The sequence below is a fragment of the Actinia tenebrosa genome, unplaced genomic scaffold, assembly GCF_029948245.1.
Source record: "Actinia tenebrosa isolate PJP-AT-01 unplaced genomic scaffold, QUT_ActTen_1.0 PGA_scaffold4__44_contigs__length_22323623, whole genome shotgun sequence".
Lineage (NCBI taxonomy): Eukaryota > Metazoa > Cnidaria > Anthozoa > Actiniaria > Actiniidae > Actinia > Actinia tenebrosa.
The window spans coordinates 542,529-563,849 of record NW_028292581.1 but is presented as its reverse complement, the minus strand read 5'-3'; the positions used below and the strand labels follow the sequence as shown (position 1 = coordinate 563,849).

Genomic DNA, 21,321 nt, shown 5'->3' with positions numbered 1-21,321 from the left:
CGGTTGCACGCTGGTCAAGATATATTTCTCGAGTCGAGATATCACTTGTGTCACAATGTCAAAAATGTGAATGAAAACTAATCTGATATTTAGTTTCGTAGCTATACGCATTGCCTTACTGTATAGAGTGTAACACATGTCGTAATCAGGAGTCTGGTGGGTAAAATTCGACTAAAAAACGACCAGATTGAATATCTAGTGTAATGGCCGCTTGCCATTTGCTACGAAGACAGTTCACTGTGGTGTTGCTGGCTGTAGTTGTTCTTGCTCTGGGATCCTCTTGCTTTGCAGGTAACGCTAAGTCATTATCCATAATTTAAGTACAGAAGACTTTCTTAATGCTAATTTTATAACAAGGCTAATACTATTCAAGTTTATCCTGTATAGTATGGTTTTCTTAAATGTAGAACTTGCCTATCATCTATGCTGCAAAATGCAGGAATCTGTCATTATTATTTGACATTCTTTTGGCTCATAAAAGTAAATTACCACTTTTATAGGATATGCAAAAGAGAATCAAAGTCAATCGGCAGTGTTCGTGTCATTAAACTTGAATAAAGCATATAAATCAACTTACGAATGATGCTGAATATTTTGTAAAATTATTTCTTAGCTTGCCAAAAAATTGGCTTATAAGCTTAATTTCTCCCTTTATGTTTTATTGATGTCGCGTTCTTTATTTGTGGAATATTTGAATTCTGCATATCGATACCATTATTATCGTAATGTTTGTTGAAATGAAGACAAAGTTTCACATAAGTTAATGTACTGAATGTAAAATTAAAGGCGAAGTATATTTCTAATATAAGCTTACTCCACACGTTATTACAGTTATACATTTACTATTTATTTAATGGCTCCATTCTAATATATATCCAGCTGTGTTCGGTAACTCCCACCATGTGGCTATCACATGGCTTCATTCTCTATTTTACAGCTATACATTCTGCTAAAACTAGTCCCTAGTATGTTATGAGCTTACTTGGCAAATTTTTTTTTCTATAGGCATTTGATCTGAATTTGTTTTGACCTCTTTGGTCAAGTCATATCTTGTCAACCTGACTCAAATAGACTTAAAGTTAAAGCTTGGTGTCAAGTTTTCAAAGATCACTATTTGTATAGAATTCTAGTATTAATTCGAAATTGAAAGTGTTGAAAGTTTATATGAATAATTGTCTATACATCATGACTTTACAAGTACTAGGCATGCATGCATGAGTACTGATATTACTCAGTTCTATATGTAGTAGTACTCTAGTTGTCATTCACAGCTTGCATAATTTGAAAGTAGTGAAAAACAAATTTCTATTAACTGTATCATTTATCCTCAAAGCCATAGCCACCAGTTTGACAGTAGTCCAGTTTTTTTAAACTAAGTTGGTCCTGTTCTTTTATTTGTAAAACTTTTGTAGAATTTATTTTTTATGAGATGAAAAAATGGTTTTAAAGGTAAAAAGTGGTGAGGTTAAAACTAGATCAACTGTACTGACCCTGATCCTGTACATGATATGTGTGAATCACAACACAACCCCACAATATTAGGTCTGCAGCTAGACTATCATGTCACAGCTAAATTATTTTTTGGTCTTGTGTTATCTTTAATTTTCAGTAATTCATGCAATTAATACAATACAATAGTAGTTTATTCAGGATGCAAATAATCAGTAACATACAATAAAATAGTAAGAGCGAAAGCAAAAGTAACACGCAGCAAAAAAATAGGAATAAATAAGCACCCCAAAAGGAAGTTTAGAGGTTAACCCTATGTAAAAAACTCCCTAAATTATTTTTCATGGTGTAAAATATAGATATCCTAGTTATCGTGTTGTTACAGTAGTCATAAAAATGAATAGTTTGTTTTCAGTTCAATGCTTTCATGACCATATTTATTTTCAAATCCTATAAATGAAAATTCGAAATTGTTGATCCAGAAAACCCAATTCACTGATCATAGAGTACATGCAAATATAAAATAAATTTATTTCACTATCCAAACAATAATTGTTTAACAAAATAAACAAATTTGTACAAGTAATTACAGAGGGAGATGGGGGGCACTGGTGTTGATGGGTGTGTTTATTTGCAAGACCAAAGTCCAGGTAGAATAAACCATTAGATAGATAAACCATTTGGCAAGGGGAGGATAATACTACATCTTCAACAGATAACATGAATAAGAAAGATAAACATTATGAGCAGATAATCTGTAAATAATTCATCTCTATTAACTATGATCTATTAAGTCAGATGTGACCACAGCTGTGGTATATCATTAAATGTATTTACGAGTGCTGTTTTACATTCTATGAATTTTATTTTAAATTAAAGTGACTTTGACTGTGAAAACCCACATAGGCTCCCTGTAACAGTGATCATTTGCAATCTTGTCAAAACAAGAAAATTGAGAATAATATAATGAAAACAAAATGACTAAAAATAACCTTATTTAATAACAGGCAGGGTCCTGAAACCATAAAAGATAAACATGTATTCAAAGTGAAAGTAATGTTTATGCATGTACATCTGTCTAAAAAATATGCAATATGAGTGGCGGATCTGCAAAGGGCATTGAAATGGCATGCAAGCATTGTGAGGCCCATTCAGATCAAAAGTAAATATCACATATTGCTTATGAAAAAATTTGAGATTGGAGTGTGTTTAACTGAGAAAATCCATGTACATGTATAAGTTGAAAGCAAATGAGAATGATTCTGAAACCAACTAGTCTAGATTTACAGACATACTAATCTTCTCTGGTTAAGTAATTTCTGTTTGTGTTATTTTGTTATTCATTATTCATGAGTTGATGACTATAAATAGAAGCTAGTCAAATTGTTTTTTTAAAAATGAGTTGGAATGCACACATTATGGAAAGACATAGTGTTACATGTAAATAGCACAAAATCCATTGTTCTGTAGTGATAAACAGTACTTTTTGGTGTTTTAATTAAAAGCACTTTACTGAATAGAATAGACATATCAGTCAGGCCCTGACAATTACTTTAAAATAGTTGTGTCAATTGACCTCTCTTACTTCCTGGGTTAGAGCATGATAGAGCAAGTACTTGTATTATGAATCTTTGGGGAAAGAAAATGAGGTCTGGCTAGTGAAAGATACAGGGTAAATTGAATGGGATTGGCTGTTACCTAGAAATACAGTATACCACTTTTTCTTTATACTTTAAATTACTAATGTTTTAAAGCTCCAAAGGAATGTGGCTAGCCACCCAAGGCACCCCCTGGATTGACCACTGTTGGACTAGCACACTTTTTAATACTAGCATAGGGAGGGGGGAGTAGTGTGCCAACCCCCCCCCCCCCCCCAACCCCAAAAAAACATTCTTGCTCTTGGCACCAAAATCTAATTTATTTATGCATAATTTGCATGGACTGCTATCTTGCTACGCCCCTGCAAATCGTTCTTGAGAAAGAAAGGGGATTGATGTTCCTATTAGTGGAACATATAGGAGTTAAATGACAAGGGGTTGCAAGTATTTTATGAAATAAAGTATAACTTTAATTTGTTTGATCGCCCTTTTGTTGTTAAAGCTTTATTTTATTACACTGCCTTTTTTGCTGACATCATGTATACTTAATGGGAAGTTTGCAAATCCATTTGTGAAATATAGATGTAACTTATCACGAAATAAAATAAGGCAATAAGCCAGATAACAATGTAAAAACTGAAATGAAGAACTTAGCATTGCTGTTTAACATGCTTATTTTTCACTTGTACTGTTGCTAACAATCTTTTCTTTTCTTAGAAGAGCCAATGGAGCCAACGGAACCTACACCTACTGAGCCTGAGGAGGGACCAAGCAACAGCACTAACCAAAGTTCTAACTTGTTTACGACTCCTACAACAACCTCAACACATAGCATAGCTACTTCAAGCTCTCTTTATTCAGAGCAGTGGAGCACTTCCAGTTTTACTGCTAGTGTTGTCAGTAAAAATACTGAAAATCCTCCTAGAAATTCTCAAGTTCTTACAACTGCAGTTAGTACCTATGGAAATGGAGCGCTGGTACCTACATCAGCAGTTTCAAAACCTTCTACTGGAAATAGCTTGTTTATTGCTACAAGTAAGACACAAGGTTCAGTTGTCATGTCTTCCCAAGCCTCTGTACTCCCGAAAGCTTCTGCAGTTGGAAGCACAAATGCATTGAAAACTTTGCATTTAAGTAACTCTTCTTCAGTTGTCCAGAGAGCTACATCTAGTGCCTTCTTACAGACAGAGAATGCTGTTAGTGCGAGCCAGTCTTCCACAATCATGCCTGATACAACCAAGGCTTTGCCATCACCTTCTTCTATAACATCTAGCTCTGCATTGCAAACTAAAACTTTCTCAAGTATGGATCATTCTTCAACCATCTTGTCTAACATGACATATGTTGTCCAAGGGATAATAACCTCAACCATTTCCCCATCATCATCTGTTTGTATTGAGTGCACTACAGTTTCATGCTCTACTGTAGTTTCAAACTCCACTGTTTTTGGAGTTAGTCCTTCACCATCCTTATCTAGGACTCAAGGAACCACTTTTCGAACGATGACACTATCTTCTAATAGCAGCATTGCAATGGAAAAAACTACAAATTCTAGCAATATTTTAACGCCCACCACTACAGGGATAAATATGACAAGAACGTCTGTGATTAGGACAGCACCATTATCAGTGATCCCCACAAGTTCATGGAATCAGTCTTCGGCCTCTGATTTTATGGCACAGACTTCAACAGTTTCTCCCAGTAGTGCAGGATTATTTTCAAGTGTTTACAGCAAACAGTTGAATTTCACTGCCTCATCGTCTGTGTTGCCTAGAACGTCTTCTATCGTGCTAACAACTCCAACTACCCCACCAGTTCACGGTAAGTAAGCAAATGCAAATAGCCATTACACCTTGTTTTGAGGAATTTTATGAATTTTATATAGTGTGTGTAACCATGTGACTAAAAATCCCTTGAGATGCGAATAACGATGAAACAACCGCCTTGTTGGTTGATCTAACAAGAGAAGCTAATGAGGAACGCTTTTTTATCGTCAATCAAAATGGTGGGTATGACGTCACATGCACATACTCCATTGGCACTTTCTTTCTAAGGTGATCTTTCAGCGGGCTGATAGTGAACCCTCAGTCCTCCCTAATTCAGCACATACAACAAACAACATTGGAGAAAAGTTGACATAGTAGTGCGAGGTCACAGTGAATAAAATTGCTCGGGTGGAAAATCACCCGCACCTTGGTGATTTGGTGATTACAAAGGTGGGTCAATAGACCCATATAACGCTAGTTGACATTACAAGACGTTTGGCATTTTATTAGAAAAAGAAGTTTACTATCAAATTTTTCACATTTTGCAAAGATTGCTCTTAAACTGACGAAAATATGATTTTTTTAAACTAAGTATCTTAATATGTTCAAAGACTTGTAATATCTTATTTCACGCTAACTTGATATAATCCTGACCTGAGTATTCAAATAAAACGGCAACTGTCAATGCCCTCCGTTCATCATAACACTTCATTTGCGAGTCAATTTGATATGTACTAGAATAACGTTACCTTCCTATATCTTTTAGCGCCTTCAGCTCCCCCTCAAGATGTCCAGGCTTATAACACCAGCTCCACCAGTATCAGGGTAACATGGCGACCCCCACCATCAGATACTCTTAATGGCGTTCTTACAAAGTATGAAGTCTTAGTACGAAAACTCGTAAGATCATCAGCATCACAGAGTGCATCTCAAACCAGCTCACCTCGAGTTAGTAGTACATATATAACTGCGTCTTTATCAAGTGGCGTTAGACACACTCTAAGTACTATTAGCGCAACTGGAACTAATCCGTCTTCCTCTACGATTGTTCCTCCCACTGAACCAACGGAGGCCCCTATTGAACCTACATCACCTCCGGAGAGCTTGGTGGCTCCCATCGACGCAGGCTTGAATCTCAGCATAATCGTGAGCAATCTTGAGAAGTTTACATTTTACGAAGTGCGGGTTCGTGCTGTGACTGTTCGACCTGGTCCTTATAGTGCTCCTGTGAATGTTCAAACGGATGAAGATGGTTAGTAATATTAATGTGCAAATGTTAACAAAGGTACTGAAGACGACAAGACCAGCAACAACATCGTCACAAAACAACAACAACAACAAGAGCAACAGCAACAGCACCAACAGAAAACAATAACAGTAAAGAGTGACAGTACCAGTGACGGTGACAGTGACAGTGCCAGTGACAGTGCCAGTGACAGTGACAGTGACAGTGACAGTGACAGTGACAGTGACAGTGACAGTGACAGTGACAGTGCCAGTGACAATAACATTGACAGACAGTGACAGTAATAGTGACAATAGAGCAGTTTTCGTATGACTGTGAAAAGCTCATTGCCGTAAGCGTGACGTGCCGTGACCGTGATGCTTTCTAGAATTTTAATTGGCTGATTTTTTTTCACGCGCAATGTGATTGGTCTGGCATTGCCGTGACCTGGGCGTCACAGTCGCAGTCACAGTCACAGTCACAGTCACAGTTACTGTCACAGTCACAATCACAGTCACAGTCACAGTCACAGTTACTGTCACAGTCACAGTCACAGTCACAGTCACAGTCACATCCACAGTCACATCCACAGTCACAGTCACAGTAACAATCACAGTCACACAGTCACAGTCACACAGTTACACAGTCACAGTCACACAGTCATAGTGGCAGTGACAGTGATAGTGATAGTGACAGTGACAGTGACAGTGACAATAACAGTGACAGTGACAATAACAGTGACAGTAACAGCAACAACAACAACGGAAAAATTACTACGGAAACATTTGCAATGCAAGAAAAAAGATCACAACGTCATCGATGACAACGACAGCAACCATTCCCTATCAACGACCACAATGATATTACATTGAACATACCAGGTACAACGACCACCACCACTACAACAATAACAAAAATAATCACATTCGGAGCCCAGAAAAAGTATTGCTTGACCTTCAAGCTTATACCCGATGTGTTCTCTTCATTAACGTCACTGACCTTTTACTCATAGCCTAGCAGGCCCTTGACCTGGGGAACTGGTGGGGACACCCCTTAGCACCCCTCCCCTCCCCTCTCCGTCGCCCACCCCACGCCCCCAGAATCTGCAAAAAGTCTGCTACGCCGGCTATTTTACTTATTTTTCCTTATGGACAAGACTTTTTACCTACTTGAGTGGTTATGATTTTTTTAGTTCCAAACACTTGTCAGAACATCTCGTTATCCAGTCAGAATTCAACATCAGTGATGGTTCACTGGACAAGGCCTTTACAGACCAATGGCATTCTTTTGGGATACAAGGTATTACATACTATAGCACAGAGTTTAAACATCTCGTTTAAGGAAACAACGTCTGTTGTTAGCAAGCGCAATATTCTTCAGAATTAGAGAGAAAGAATCGAAAGACTCTCCTAGCAGTAGATAAATAATTGATTTACATTTGGTGAGAAGGTTTACAAAAGTTAAAGTTAAATGCTAGGTAACTATGAAAACGCTCAAACGCGTGGTCATTTCTGTCGTTTGCGTGAAGAAAAAACCGGTTAGCTTTAAAATCTGTGTGGTGTTGTTAGAATCTGATCGGGGATAAAAGGTTTGTCATGATATTCCCCTCTTCTAAAAGTGTTAATTTAATGTCTTTAGAACTGGAGACCTCATTTTTTGGCATCCTCCCCTTTTCAATACTTCTTCTATTCTCATCTCCATACCAGAGTCCCTTTTGCAGTCCGCCAAGAAATTCTGGGCGAGTCCAATAGACATTTCCCGAATTCGCTTGACTGGTCACGAAACAATGGTTTTAAGTCGAGGTTGAACTTGATTTATAAAAGATTTCAAACCATTGTTTCATGGTCATCCAAGCGAATGCGGGAAATGTCTATTGAGGGGAACCAGCTTTTTCTAATTCCAGTTTCAGCGTATCGGCGCCCTTTTTACTTTTTTATTAGCCAATCATCCTCGGGAACCCAGAGGCTCACAGATTCGCCCAGAGCCCTTCTTGGCGAAGAGAGACTAAAGGAATAGGGCCTCGGGAAACGCGAGATTACTGTGCCTCTTTCTCATCCTCCCCTTTGCGAGGCTATAGAACTATAGGTACTAAGCTGCAAATCATAATTTAAGAGCCTCATGCTTTTTTCATGAACAGTCAATATTTTACATATTACTTTATTATTGATATTTTTGCCTCCTAATTGTTTCCTTTTAAGATATATTATGGGTTAAATGGTTCAAGATTTTCGACTAAAATGGTTGCAAGTAATGAAGAGGCTTACCTCCTGGAGGGCCTGCTACCGTTTACTCTATACATAATTAGAGTGATGGCCTTTACAAGAAAAGGAGAAGGAGAACCAGTCTCGACCTCCTTTAAGACGCTGGAAGCAGGTACTGAAAAGATCTTGTACTATAAAATGGATGCGTGGGGGTAAAAATATTATTTATCATAGTCACCGTGCACTCTGATTGGCTTGAAACTGTGCTTCCTCAATGAACAGAGCACGAAAATCAAAGTAGAAGAATGTGTTGTTCTCACCTCTAAGTGCATCTTCTACATGCATCCGGCACATAAGATTCCAATGAATAAAGTTTGTTAGGTCTCTCCTTTAATTCGTGAGTTTTTATCCGGGTTTAAGGAAGGATCATAGCATACGATTTTCCTTTTTTGTATTCTGTCTTTCAAATTAAATACCATAGAATCCAGGTGATAAGCCACCTCCATTGAGGCCGAGTGCGACCCCGTAGCACATTAACAATCCTGTCAGACTATAGTTTTTTTTACATGTACATTCATTTTTCAAAGCTTTTACAATTATCGTTGTATAAACGCGTTTGTGCAATTGAACAGGGTATGATATAGTTATATTAGTTATATTAGTTATATTAATAGTTATTATTGTCACTCTGAATTTTAGACGTTTTTAAATCCCTTTTATAACACCCCACCCCTCAGGTTCCCACGTTATAAGCCCCTCTCTTTGTGGGTTCTCCCAAAATCGTTCACGAAATTGTTCTAACCGAGATTTTAAGTCAATTCCTAATCACGTTTCAGCCCCTTCAGCCATTCGAAATCTTACTGGAGTGGCCATCAACTCGACAGCTGTAAATATCTCTTGGACAAGACCAGAGTATCCAAACGGAGAAATCAAATATGTTGTTATGATGACAACTTCAAGCGGAGAAGAATTTTTGCAGTCTGTTAAGATCTACCAAGGGCGCGAGACGTATTGTATAGCTACGGGGCTCAAACCAGTTACCCGTTACCTATTTTCTGTTTCTGCCATGAACGTTAAACATCTATGGCAAAGTACAGTGGTTGATGTAGCGGTGATAACATCAGCAGCAGGTATGATTTCATGCATGAGTGTTTGAATAGTCTCTTTTCTTTGTATACATCTATTCCGAAAATCGTTGTCGCACCAAGAGCCTCAAGTAACGGTACTTTTAATTATAATTTATTTATTCTTGGTTCATGCAAGTGGCTATAGCTCTCCACTAATTATCATCTCAAGCAGCCTTGCTTGGAGCAATTTGTGAAGTCAATAATTGAAAATGCACCATGAATAAACTAATTACAGTTAAAAGTACCGGCGTTCTCTGCGGTCTTGGCTTGAGGCTTTTGGAGCGACAACGATTTCTGAAATAGGTGTATAAAAAGGTCATTGGCGCCAAAGGCGATAGGCGATAAGCCATGGGAGATAGGTCATTCGAAGTTCCAAGAATACCTGGAATGAGTTTCGTTTCGTATTGTTATTCTCATCAAGAACATTGACTTATTGTTAAGATAACCAACGTTGTTCGTAGTCGACGAAAGCACTTTTGAAGGCCTCAATACTCCAGTTTCGAGTTCTCTTTGCTCTGCCTTAGTCTTGGTTGTGCGTTAAAATATCCGGCTATTCAACCAGAACTCGTGACATTTTAATCAACTCTTATTATTCCGTAGTACGTACATTCCCTACTTTACAATGGACCTTAATAAAAGAAAAGAACACATTAGTACACTATCGAGGCTAAGACTGAGCAAAAGTGAACTCGAAATGGGAGTATTATTCGTGTTTAGTTGTATACTCATGTCATTTAGCTCTTATAATTTTTTTTTCGAAATAGATGTATTTTCTTTGTTATTCTACTTATTTTATTTTTCTTTGTTTCTTTTACTCAGAGCCTTCTGGTCCACCGCTGGATATTCAAACCACAGTAAAGAATTCTACATCCATCCTGGTACAGTGGCAGCCACCACTTCCTTCTCTCAGGAATGGGTTGATAAAGAAATATGTCGTTCAATATTCGTCAGATAAAAGTACCTACCTATCCAAAGCCACGCAGGACAATAGCACTCGTCTATTGCTTACATCTCTGTCCCCTTATACAATGTATTACATCAAAGTGCAGGCTGTTAATCTCGCTGGGGCGGGTCCTTTTAGTGAACCTGTGACCAACATGACGTTGGAAGATGGTAAGTTACTTAGTATTCGCGTATCTATGGGATTATTAGAGTAACTGTGTCGTTCTTCCATTGGCAGTTATTTATTACATGCACTAGTTTGTTTGGTGTATTGGGAAGGAAAAGAGAGGTGATTGGTTGTGATGAGTAGGGAGTCTCCACTCCACATGGGAAGCCTTCATACGCCCATGTATGATGAAACTCATGAACAGAAGACGTTGGAACTAAGCCATAATAGATTGCAACTTGTTCGCTATCTTAAAAAAAACCTTTGTCCTCGCAGCAAAAGAGTCCGGTCTAACCAGTTGTGTGCGCATGCGTATCGAACATTCAGACTTTTTTTAATTTGTTATTTTTTATTGAGATTTAAATCTCAAAGCCAGACAAATATTTTCGAACTCGATAACTTCCTCAGACATCTTCAAATTTTCTTTTTCTAGCACCCAGTCCTCCCACAAACATCACGGCCAGAAGTGTCAATGCAACGTGCGTGTTGGTCTCGTGGGGCAAGCCAGTTCATCTGAACGGCGAGACGATCAGCTATGAACTTTACTATAGATTGACGTCTGTTAATGCAAGTCAAGATAGCCTTATCTACGATGGTGAATCCACCATCCATGTGATCTGCGGTCTGCACGAGTATGCCAACTACACTTTCACTTTATATGCTAGTAATGTTAAGTTCGGGTATAAAAGTTCTCCTGTCCTTGCTATGGAAACCACTCACCCAGCTGGTAAGTTGTGTCGTTTTTTTTTATTTAGAGTTGTAAGAATCGTTTTCAGTGCGCATGCGATTTTATCCCAAATTTCTCACCTTCTTTTGTTTAAACCTTCTTTTATTCTTAATTAAACAATAGAAGGTGAGAAATTCGAGATAAAATCCCATGCGCACTGAAAACGATTCTTAAACTATGAACTGGCTTATAGTCCCCTTCACAGTTCCCTGCGCCATCTTGAAAGGTAACAGTGCCTATGTATCGAAGTTGTGACCTTGCAACGATAGAGAACTTGGATGATTATATTTACATGTAAATAAACTAGTGTTACTAACTAGAGCAATTTCCAATTGCTTATAGCGCCGTCAGGCCCTCCACAAAACACTCGTGCAGTTACCATATCATCTCGTTCGATTCTCGTCCAGTGGGAACCACCCAAGGCTCTGGATATGAATGGTATAATCACGAGATACCTTATCAACATGAAACGCCCAGATGGTGCTTATGAAAGTCGCACTTTGAATGGGACCAGTAACTCGTGGGTATTTAAGGGTCTACGACCATACAAAGTGTATGTTTTTACTGTGCAAGCTGTGAATTTGGTTGGCGCAGGCCCTCGAAGCCCTCCTATATCAAACACAACCTACGAAGAAAGTAAGATTATTGATCTTTAATTTTTAATCGCTTGCATATTGGGCGGAGGACAATGATGAAGGGCCTATGTTCCCAAGGGAGGGAAGAGGACTAAGGCTGCATATGAAATGAAATGTCTTTATGTATGCCTGCTGGATAAATTTCTTTTTCTTTTTCTTTTTCTTTTTCTTTTTCTTTTTCTTTTTCTTTTCTTTTTCTTTTCCCCTTTTTTTTTTTTTTTTTTTTTTTTTTTTTTTTTTTTTTTCTTTTCTTTTCTTTTCTTTTCTTCTCTTCTCTTCTCTTCTCTTCTCTTCTCTTCTCTTCTCTTCTCTTCTCTTTTCTTTTCTTTTCTTTTCTTTTCTTTTCTTTTCTTTTCTTTTCTTTATTTTCTTTTCTTTTCTTTCTTTCTTTCTTTTTCTTTTTTCACTGATAAAACAAAAATGAATTTTAGATTTATAAATTTCAATAGAATACATTTTTATGGATGTTTTTTTAATGTAGTTCCTGATGCACCCATCATTGATCAAGTTACCAACCTAAGCTCCACAGTTTTACAGATCGGCTGGCTCGTTCCTTTAAATCCAAACGGAAAGTTGACTGAGTTTGCTGTTTGTTGGGAACTCCTTGATTGGTCGAGCAAAACGTGTAACGTAACTGATGGTACTACGAGAACTTTCAATATATATGGACTAGGTTAGTAAGATAATATTTCCCTTCCCTTTTCTTTTATTTGATATCCTCTCCTCTCCTGTCCTCTCCTCTCCTGTCCTCTCCTCTCCTCTCCTCTCCTTCCCTTCCCTTTCCTTTATTTATTGCACCTCTCCTATTTATTTATTGATTGATTATTATTACTATAAAATGTACTTCAAAAATTAGTATTATTAAAATAAAACAATGAATTATTTATTACATACATATTTATTATATATTTATTTATTCTAGAACCGTACAGTTTGTATAACATCACCATAAGAGCTGCAACATCCCAAGGTTATGGCCCGTTTGTTTCAGGTTTATACCGCACCATGGAAGGAGGTAAGGTCAAAACTATGACGAATGGTTTGTTCAAGACAGATAATTGATATATAACTAATAATATCTAGCTATACTAAGTAGAGTATAAATATCAGGAATAAGCCTAGAGCGAGTACAAGTATATAGAGGATATTACACGGTGGCGCGAAGATATGAAGTTTATCTTCGAGTGGTAAAAACATTCACTAGTGAACGCAGCGAACGAGTGAAATATCTTTCAACACGAGAAGATGAACTTCATATCTTCAAGCAAACGTGTAATTTTCTTTTTATTATATAGACACATTCACAAATCGATATCTTCACTAATGAGGATACGAAAAATATGTAACTGAAGACACGGATGTAGTTCGTATGAAAAATACAAGTGAGGTATTTTCCAGTAAAACACTCATGCCTATATAATAATATGATTGGTTTTATTTTAGTCCCATCGAAACCACAGAATCTCCATGCATGGAATACAAGTGCTACATCGATATTTGTCACGTGGAAAGCACCAGTAAAGAACAACGGAATCTTAATTTCCTACAAGGTATGGGTCTTCTTCATTTTAACTTGATGATGCTAGTTTGACTGTCTTTATCTTACTTCAAAAGGTTTTTTTCTGGATTTTCTAGTTTTCCTGGCACTATGAAATCCAACAATTTCAAAAAATCCTGTTTGGATTCATTCATTTAAGCCTGGTTTCGATTTAGTCGCTACAATCTCTAAGATTGCCCAAACACGTGTGTCTTTGACGGCAGCTACCGTCAGTCTTGATCCAAGACGTTGTCAATGTAAGGCTTCGTGCGTAATGCTCAGTGATTCGTGACAGGAGAAAAGATATAATAAATATGATGATATAAAAAATGCTATCTAATAGCCCTCTTCCGAGATTTGCGTCGCTTGTCATGCGCAAAGGTTTCAATGTGAGGCTTTGTGTATGACGCTCAGTTATTTGTGACATTAAAAAGGAATTTTAAATTAAAATTGATTTAGCGCGTGGCCTAAAGCGAAGCATGTCTCGGAAGTGGGCAATTGGCGTTGCAAAAATGTTCAAAATAGTCAGTCTTTGTAAAAAGGCAAATAAGGAAAGTAATTATATCAAATCGAAGATAATATCATTCTTTGCATTTTACGTTAGGTTTCCTACAGGCCAAGTCAAAATTCGTCTGTTCCTGACAGCGCGGATTTTGGGCTGTCCACCAATTTTACTTTAAGAAACTTGAAAGCTTTTACATTTTATTGTGTTTGTGTACAAGCCACAACTAGTCAAGGGCTTGGAGATAAAGCATGTGGATCTTTTAGTACTGATGAGGGTGGTAAGTAGTGTTTCAGTGCTTATTAAACCCCATCCATCCATCCATCCAGCCCAGCCCAGCCCAGCCCAGCCCAGCCCCCTTGATCCATACCATCACATTCATCATCTAATCCTTCCAATCAATGTCTTTTAGTTCTCTTCTTGATCCATACCATCACATTCATCATCTAATCCTTCAAATAAATATCTTCTAGTTCCTGGAGCAGTCTCATCGTTCAGTGCCCAGGCAGATTCTTCTTCTTCAATCCACTTAACCTGGAGCGCGCCAAGTCATCCTAATGGGAAGATCGGTTACACCTTGTACTATTACTCAACGATCAACCCTGAACTGAATGACACAATAGGATTTCTTAGTGATCACCTATCTTACTATGTCAATGGGTTGGAGCCCTATACAAACTACACCTTTGGCATCACTGCTTATAACCTGAAGAAAGGTTTAGAAGGTCCTGCGCGTCTTGTTGTAGCAAAGACCAAACCTGCTCGTAAGTGAGATTTTATATCCCCCTTTTTCTTTGATGGCGAGGTCGGTTATTGAACGATGCTATTGACCCACCTCACCACCGTGGTCAGGATTTAGATATCTGATCTGCCATCATTTGTGAGTATAGTGGCTTATTGGTTTTCTCCTGTGCTTTGGGAGATTTTCTCTGAACTTTCAGGTTTTCCTCCCAATGTAAAATTCAACTGTAAATTTCCAATTTCCATTGACCTACAATGCTTAAACTTGAGCCTCTGGCTCGAGAGACTTAGCAATCACTCCCTGTTCTTGGACAAAAGATTCGATAGAGGTTTTGCACGTGCCCACGCCCATAATACAGCTTGGGCTGCCTGTGGTTGGACTACAGAACAATAAAATCCCTTTGCTCTCGAGAATGCTTTCTCATGTAAGACAATAGGCCTTTCCCGAATTCGCTTGACTGATCACGAAACAATGGTTTGAAGTCGAGGTTGAACTTGATGAATAAAAGAATCAAGTTGAGTCTCGACTTCAAACCATTGTTTCGTGGTCAGTCAAGCGAATTCGGGAAAGGTCTATTTGTATGTCCCTGCCACCTAACATGGCTGGCGCCACGTGATAGTAAAAACCTTTTTTTTTTCTTTCGCTTAATGTTCTTACAATTTTTTTTTTTTTTTTTTCCTATCCATTTTTATTCTGTGTTCATGATTTCCATTGCCCTTTCAGCATTCTAGCTCTCTGAAAATCAATGTTCCATTTTTGTTTCAATTTTTAGTTCCAGAAGGTCCTCCTTTAAATGTCAGAGTTGTCAATTCTACAGATGAGTCGTTAACCATCTCGTGGGATCCCCCCGCTAAGCCTAACGGACCAATAAAAGGCTACCGTCTAATGATTAACGATGTAAAAACACCCAATGAGAAAGATTACCCAGAAGTTGATGATAAAATGTACACCATAAAGTCACTCAAAGCTTCGCATCAGTATGCTATTAAAATTGGTTCCATTCCCGCTTGGGGCGTGCAAACTGGACCCTGGACAGATAAATACATCTTTACAACGCAACCTTCAGGTAAAATATATATAAATACTTCAAATTCGCCGGTAACACAAGGAGCAGGATAATTGGAGCCGTTGGTTGTCAAGCTCTTGCCAGCCAAACATTTTCACATTTTCAGTGATGACGGCCTTATTGAAACAATGGGTCCATTGGCAACGCAAAATGTATATCTTTTCGGTGTTTATCTTTCAGCCCCTCCTGCATTGCGGCCCATCAAGCCTCCAGACAAAGACATGATCACATCAAACGAGATCGTCATAGAGTTGCAAAAAGCATCGAATGAAAATGGAAAAATAAAGTATGTTAAGAACTAGATATAACTAGCTAAAAACTAGTGTGAGCTGCGTCGGTGTTTCTAATGAAACAGTAATGATGAAAAGGTAAATTATACACCGTGAAAAGATGAAAAAACTTACTGACGTTTCGGACGCTAGTCCTTCGTCGGAGTAAAAGAGAAAGAAGTGGTAGAAAGGAGTGTATATATGACAGAATATTCTATCATATATACACTCCTTTCTACCACTTCTTTCTCTTTTACTCAGACGAAGGACTAGCGTCCGAAACGTCAGTAAGTTTTTTCATCTTTTCACGGTGTATAATTTACCTTTTCATCATTTATGTTAAGAACTGATAACTTTACGTTTAGGTTTACTGAAATCAACGGTGGCGTATATAGTGTTATTAGATTCATGTGCTTGACATCAGAGTGTAGAATTTTTCTCCGGGTCCTCAGGTTTTCCTCCATCCACATAACCTAACGTGCTAAATTCCAAGTCCTTCTGTGAGTCAGCCATTCCCTGACTTTAAGCTTACTAGATGTTGCCAGTTTCGGGGCATCGACAATATTTTAAGCTTTTTTTAGTTTTATCTTGGATCAAAACCATCAAGCAAGGCAAAAATACAAAAGAAATCACACTTTTTCTCGCTGGAATTTGTGCTTTTTTTTTTTTTTTAGTTTTTTCCTGAGACGAACATTCACAATAATTTTATATTTTTATTAACACAATCAATACACTTGCCTCAGCTTCTACCAGGTTATTGTTCTGGAAATAGCTACCGATGAAGAGGGAAATCCTGTACAACAGGATAAAAACCCAGACGAGTATAAACCATCAGATCTGCTAACTTACCAGGAAGCCAGGAAGAGGAAACCAGACCTCGTACCATACATCACTGCAGAATTTTCTGCAGAAGACTTCCACAGTTACCGGATATTTAGAGTCGGTGACGCAAAGAATTATAGTACAACGGCGAGAAGGAGGAGGGACACGGATGGACATTACTATAATGGACCACTTGAGCCTGGTACATACTATAGTGTGTTCCAAAGGGCAGCAGTGACAAGGGTAGGTCAAAATACCTCTTTACTGACACGGTGGCCATCTTGAAATCCTAATGTTTGGATTAAGACATTATGGGATCCGAAGGGGCAAATATATTGGAAAAGTTATAGACTGCACAGCTGTCAGGGTGTCTTTTTATATTTCTTTGCGCTTTTCAACGAAAATCATCTTAAAAAACAATTTAATTTGCTGGTTGTAACTATGTATGCCCCCTTGGAATCCCATAATACGAAAGAAAAAAACTTCATTGTCAGTAACCATTAGTTGAGCTGACCTTTATGAAAAATCCGAGGTCAACAAATCAGCTCAAGAATTTCACCTTTTTTAAGCGAACACTTTGAGGCCTTGCATGGTGTTCGTTTAGTAAGGTTTTCCAAGGAATAGAGGTTTGTGTTAAAGGTAATAGGGGGGCAGGAAATTTACGCGCCGTGTAACTAACTGCGGGCCCTTAATTGGCAATTTGTATTTGTTAAGGGATTTAATAACTAATTCAAAAAAAAATGAATTGAATAGCGAGGACAACATAACAGCTATCATCAATTCCTCTTTTGCCTCACTCATATTCTCTCTCACCATTCTATGATAGTCTAATGCCTTAATGCACTTTTTCAGGACCTGTACACGTCGACCGGTTGGCTGCGACCAGTGTCCACAGCAGGTACAGCCTTCAACACTAGTAAAAATTTTCTATGCTTTTTTTACAACTGGCCTTGGCAGTGATTGACATTATAAGGGCTTTAATTGGGCTACCCAGGTGTCAGTTTACGAGGACCACTCGTTCAGGACGAAAGACTTTGTGATTAGCCAATACATGCTAAGTTAAAGCTTTTGCACTCAGTGCTAGTTTGAAGGACAAGCAATATTTTTTATGCATTCCCGTACATCATCCTGAAGTAGCATGAGAAAAATGCGCAAAAGTTGGAAGGGGCGGGCCAGCCATCAACCCCCATATAGGGGGCTCTTCCTAGAGGTTCGATCCTCAGGCATTACCACTACATGATTTTATATTTACAACATACAACGCTCAACTCACATGAAAACACTGCATTAAGCGCCACAGTCTTCGGCGATGCTTACCATTTACCTGGAAAAACCGGAAATCAATCAAATACAGCCAATCAGAATGCAAGACAAACGTTGTATATTTATCGGTATTCGACTCTTCGTTCTCATCATGCGCCGCGCTCTTAGTTGTTTGGTGTGGAATGAAATTCTTATACAATGCTTACACGTGGCACACCATTGAATATCCCACTTGTCCGGCGCTTGTATTTTCTTTGTATACTCACTCCGCTGAAGGCTCATGTACATGTATACATACAAAATACGCGTGGGATATTTCATGGTGTACCACTCAAAAGCATTGTATAACTGGTCATGTATCTGTATTTTCTTCTTTCTTTATAGCATCGTCTACAGCTGCCAAAAGAAAGGCTGGTTCAAGTACGAACACTGGACTGGTTGTTGGATTATGTGTGACTTTCATACTCATCATTATTTTTATCGTCATCGTTTTTACCATTCTCTGGAAGTAAGTATCAAAAATCACCGTTTTGAAAGAAATTCAATCCTACCAAGAAACCATAGGAGAGTATTTTTGGAAGGTGGCGTTTGTGACGTGCGCAAATAAAGAGCCAACTCTTAGAGGACTTGGGCACTTGTCAATCGTTTCGTCCTATATTTTCCACAAATATATTTGGGCTACACGTGTGTATGTCCTAACTGCTAAAAATCATAGCAGTTCGGCAAATCCGATTTCTTTATTGAAACTGTTACCTGCAGACCTGGATCCGATTGCACGAAGGGTGGATAGCGCTATCCAAAGGATAAATCCTTATTAAGTGGATAAGTCGATGCTGTTATCCAATAAATTTATCCACTAATTCAGATTTATTCTTCGGATAGCGCTCTCCATGACTCTCTATCTCTAGACCAAGTATTTTTTTTTTTCTTTCTTAGAAAACGTCGTTTCGACTTCGGTGTCATGTTGGATGATGAGAGCAGTTACACTGGAGGTCGATCCTTACGGCTTAAAAAGATACGAGGCAGTAAGCGACGTACGTCAAGTCGTGGTCTAATGGGATCTACTGACTCTTTGGATAACCTTGATGACATCAACAGAAGTAAGTGTTTTACTCGATTCATTTAGGGGAGCACAGGTCACTTAGCGGTGATAGCGCTTGTCTCTCATTAATGTGACCCGGTTCGATTCTCGTACTCGGCATCGTGTGTGAGCAGAGTTGCTCTTTGGTTCTTTCCGGTGCTAAAAGGGGTTTTCTGCGGTTTGCCTCCCTCTGAAAAAAATCAACGTCTAAATTTGAATTTGAATTTCACTGGACGCTGAGCTGCTGAAATGTCTACGCTAAATTCAGTTTACTTATTCATTTATTATATTTATTTGTTGTTGACTTTTAGTGCACATGTTTTCGTTGTAATGGCAGTTATTACGCTCAGTCATCTCCCCTCCTCTCCCCTCTTCTTCTCTCATCCCACTTCGATTCTCCCAATCCCTTTTATTCACTTCCCTTTTTTCGTTTTCCACGCCTTCCTTCCTTTCGCCTTCCCTATTCTTTATCTTCCTTTGACTGTTCTCCTCTACCTTCAGTGGCGGATCCAGGAATTTTAGCAGGGGGATGACTATTACAAAGGTTTTACCAGAAATGCAAGAAAAGGGGGATTGGCTTACTGAGGATAATTCTTTGACATGTAAGCAAAAGGGGGTGGCTAGCCGCCCCCTTCACCACCCCTGGTCCCGCCACTGACCTTACCCATCCTATTCCTATCATTCTATCCCTTCCATTCACTTTCCCGCCTGCCATTTCCTCCTCCTCCTCCTCCTCCTCCCCTTTTTAAAAATCTTATGCAGACATTTGAAAGCAATTGATCACAATATTCGTGGCCATCTTTTACTTCCAGGGCGACAGCCGATTCCTGTTGAAGACTTTCCTAACCATGTTCGTAGGATGCATATTGATGGAGATATAGGTTTTTCAGAAGAATACGAAGTAAGTTTTTCAAAACACTGTCACTAGAGATTTTAATGCTGGCGTACATCTCACTGTTGGCAAGACTATGCTGCTAGTATTTGTTAACTAAAGTACATTTCTTATGACTGAAAATTTACCATACGAGGCACCATCACAGCTCGATGAAACCTGTTAAAGTAGTCGTAGCGTTACGGTGCTCTCATCTCGCCGCTATGAGCCGCCGGGTCCAAAATCTGCTCAGTTAAAGCCCAGCCATATGGTGCAACGGTTGTGCGCAACGTTCAAGTCTGATATGGTTGCACACAGCTGGCATTCTCGTGATTTTGTCATCTAATGATATTTAATTGATTCGTATCTGAGCTGGTAATGTTAGCGCATTTCCAAGATTTTAGACAAGGGTTTTAGTAAGCGGCTTCTCATACTCACGAATGACTGAGCTTTATACTCAAAGCCTCACATTGAAACCTTTGTGCGTGATAAGCAAAATATATTTCATAAGTGGGTTAGCATTTTTTATATCATGGTTTTGTTTTCTGCTCCTTTTGACTAAGAAAATCTAGAATTTGGTTCAAGAATAGACGATTTCGAGATGCGCAAACGCTTTCATAATTACTTCAGGCGCAGACATGAAAACTAGGCATTTTTGGGCAGTTTTCATAAGAAACCTTAGGAAAGTATTTCTTTATTAACGTAATTTTAAAGTTTTTGTTTTATGTGTTTTCTATAGAGGTTTTGCAACATCACGTGATGGCAGCCATGTTAGATTGCAGGAACAATACAATCGTTTTACATGAGAAAGAATTCAATTCCCGAGAGCAAAGGGATTTTATTGTTCTGTCATCTAAACAAGGGCAGTCAAAGCTGGATTATGGGCGCCGGCACATGATAGTGCAAAAGCTCTATAGCGCGCGTAGAATCTTGCCTGAAAATGCCTCGTTTTCGAATCTGAGCACGCGATACTTTTGCGCATCATGCATAATAACGATAAGTATTTTACTTTTCTTTACAGTTAGTTCAACCCAACGACGAGGAATTTACTTGGCACCACTCTCTCCACTCAGCAAATAAATACAAAAACAGATACGCCAACATCGTGGCCTGTAAGTATAGGGGCTTTGCACCATCACGTGACGGCAGCCATGTTAGATGGCAGGTACAATATAATCGTTTTACATGAAAAAGAATTCGATTTCCGAGAGCAAAGGGATTTTACTGTTCTGCCATCTAACCACAGGCAGTCCAAGCTCTATTATGCGCCGGACGCAGACATAAACGCAATCGCAAACACAATAAAATAATCCTCTTGCTTGTGCTTGGGTT

The 21,321-nt window shown here is 38.6% G+C and overlaps 1 protein-coding gene across 2 annotated transcripts in view; it reads left to right on the top strand.

Moving 5' to 3' along the window:
- LOC116307101 (receptor-type tyrosine-protein phosphatase S) overlaps nucleotides 1–21,321 on the top strand; it is a 33,662-nt gene continuing 12,341 nt past the window's right edge. For both annotated transcript variants that reach the window (XR_004198358.2, XM_031717249.2), the window contains exons 1-22: nucleotides 1–291; nucleotides 3,765–4,868; nucleotides 5,580–6,065; nucleotides 7,231–7,337; nucleotides 8,237–8,411; nucleotides 9,076–9,369; nucleotides 10,186–10,479; nucleotides 10,908–11,201; nucleotides 11,544–11,837; nucleotides 12,318–12,509; nucleotides 12,759–12,851; nucleotides 13,280–13,386; nucleotides 13,978–14,155; nucleotides 14,349–14,639; nucleotides 15,390–15,683; nucleotides 15,864–15,969; nucleotides 16,696–17,017; nucleotides 17,627–17,672; nucleotides 18,422–18,545; nucleotides 18,974–19,137; nucleotides 19,931–20,019; nucleotides 21,011–21,101. Coding sequence is in view for 1 of the 2 variants with exons in the window: in XM_031717249.2 (XP_031573109.1) it covers nucleotides 204–291; nucleotides 3,765–4,868; nucleotides 5,580–6,065; nucleotides 7,231–7,337; nucleotides 8,237–8,411; nucleotides 9,076–9,369; nucleotides 10,186–10,479; nucleotides 10,908–11,201; nucleotides 11,544–11,837; nucleotides 12,318–12,509; nucleotides 12,759–12,851; nucleotides 13,280–13,386; nucleotides 13,978–14,155; nucleotides 14,349–14,639; nucleotides 15,390–15,683; nucleotides 15,864–15,969; nucleotides 16,696–17,017; nucleotides 17,627–17,672; nucleotides 18,422–18,545; nucleotides 18,974–19,137; nucleotides 19,931–20,019; nucleotides 21,011–21,101 (5,233 nt within the window). In the remaining variant the exon portion in view is untranslated. The remainder of the gene's footprint in view (nucleotides 292–3,764; nucleotides 4,869–5,579; nucleotides 6,066–7,230; nucleotides 7,338–8,236; nucleotides 8,412–9,075; nucleotides 9,370–10,185; nucleotides 10,480–10,907; nucleotides 11,202–11,543; nucleotides 11,838–12,317; nucleotides 12,510–12,758; nucleotides 12,852–13,279; nucleotides 13,387–13,977; nucleotides 14,156–14,348; nucleotides 14,640–15,389; nucleotides 15,684–15,863; nucleotides 15,970–16,695; nucleotides 17,018–17,626; nucleotides 17,673–18,421; nucleotides 18,546–18,973; nucleotides 19,138–19,930; nucleotides 20,020–21,010; nucleotides 21,102–21,321) is intronic.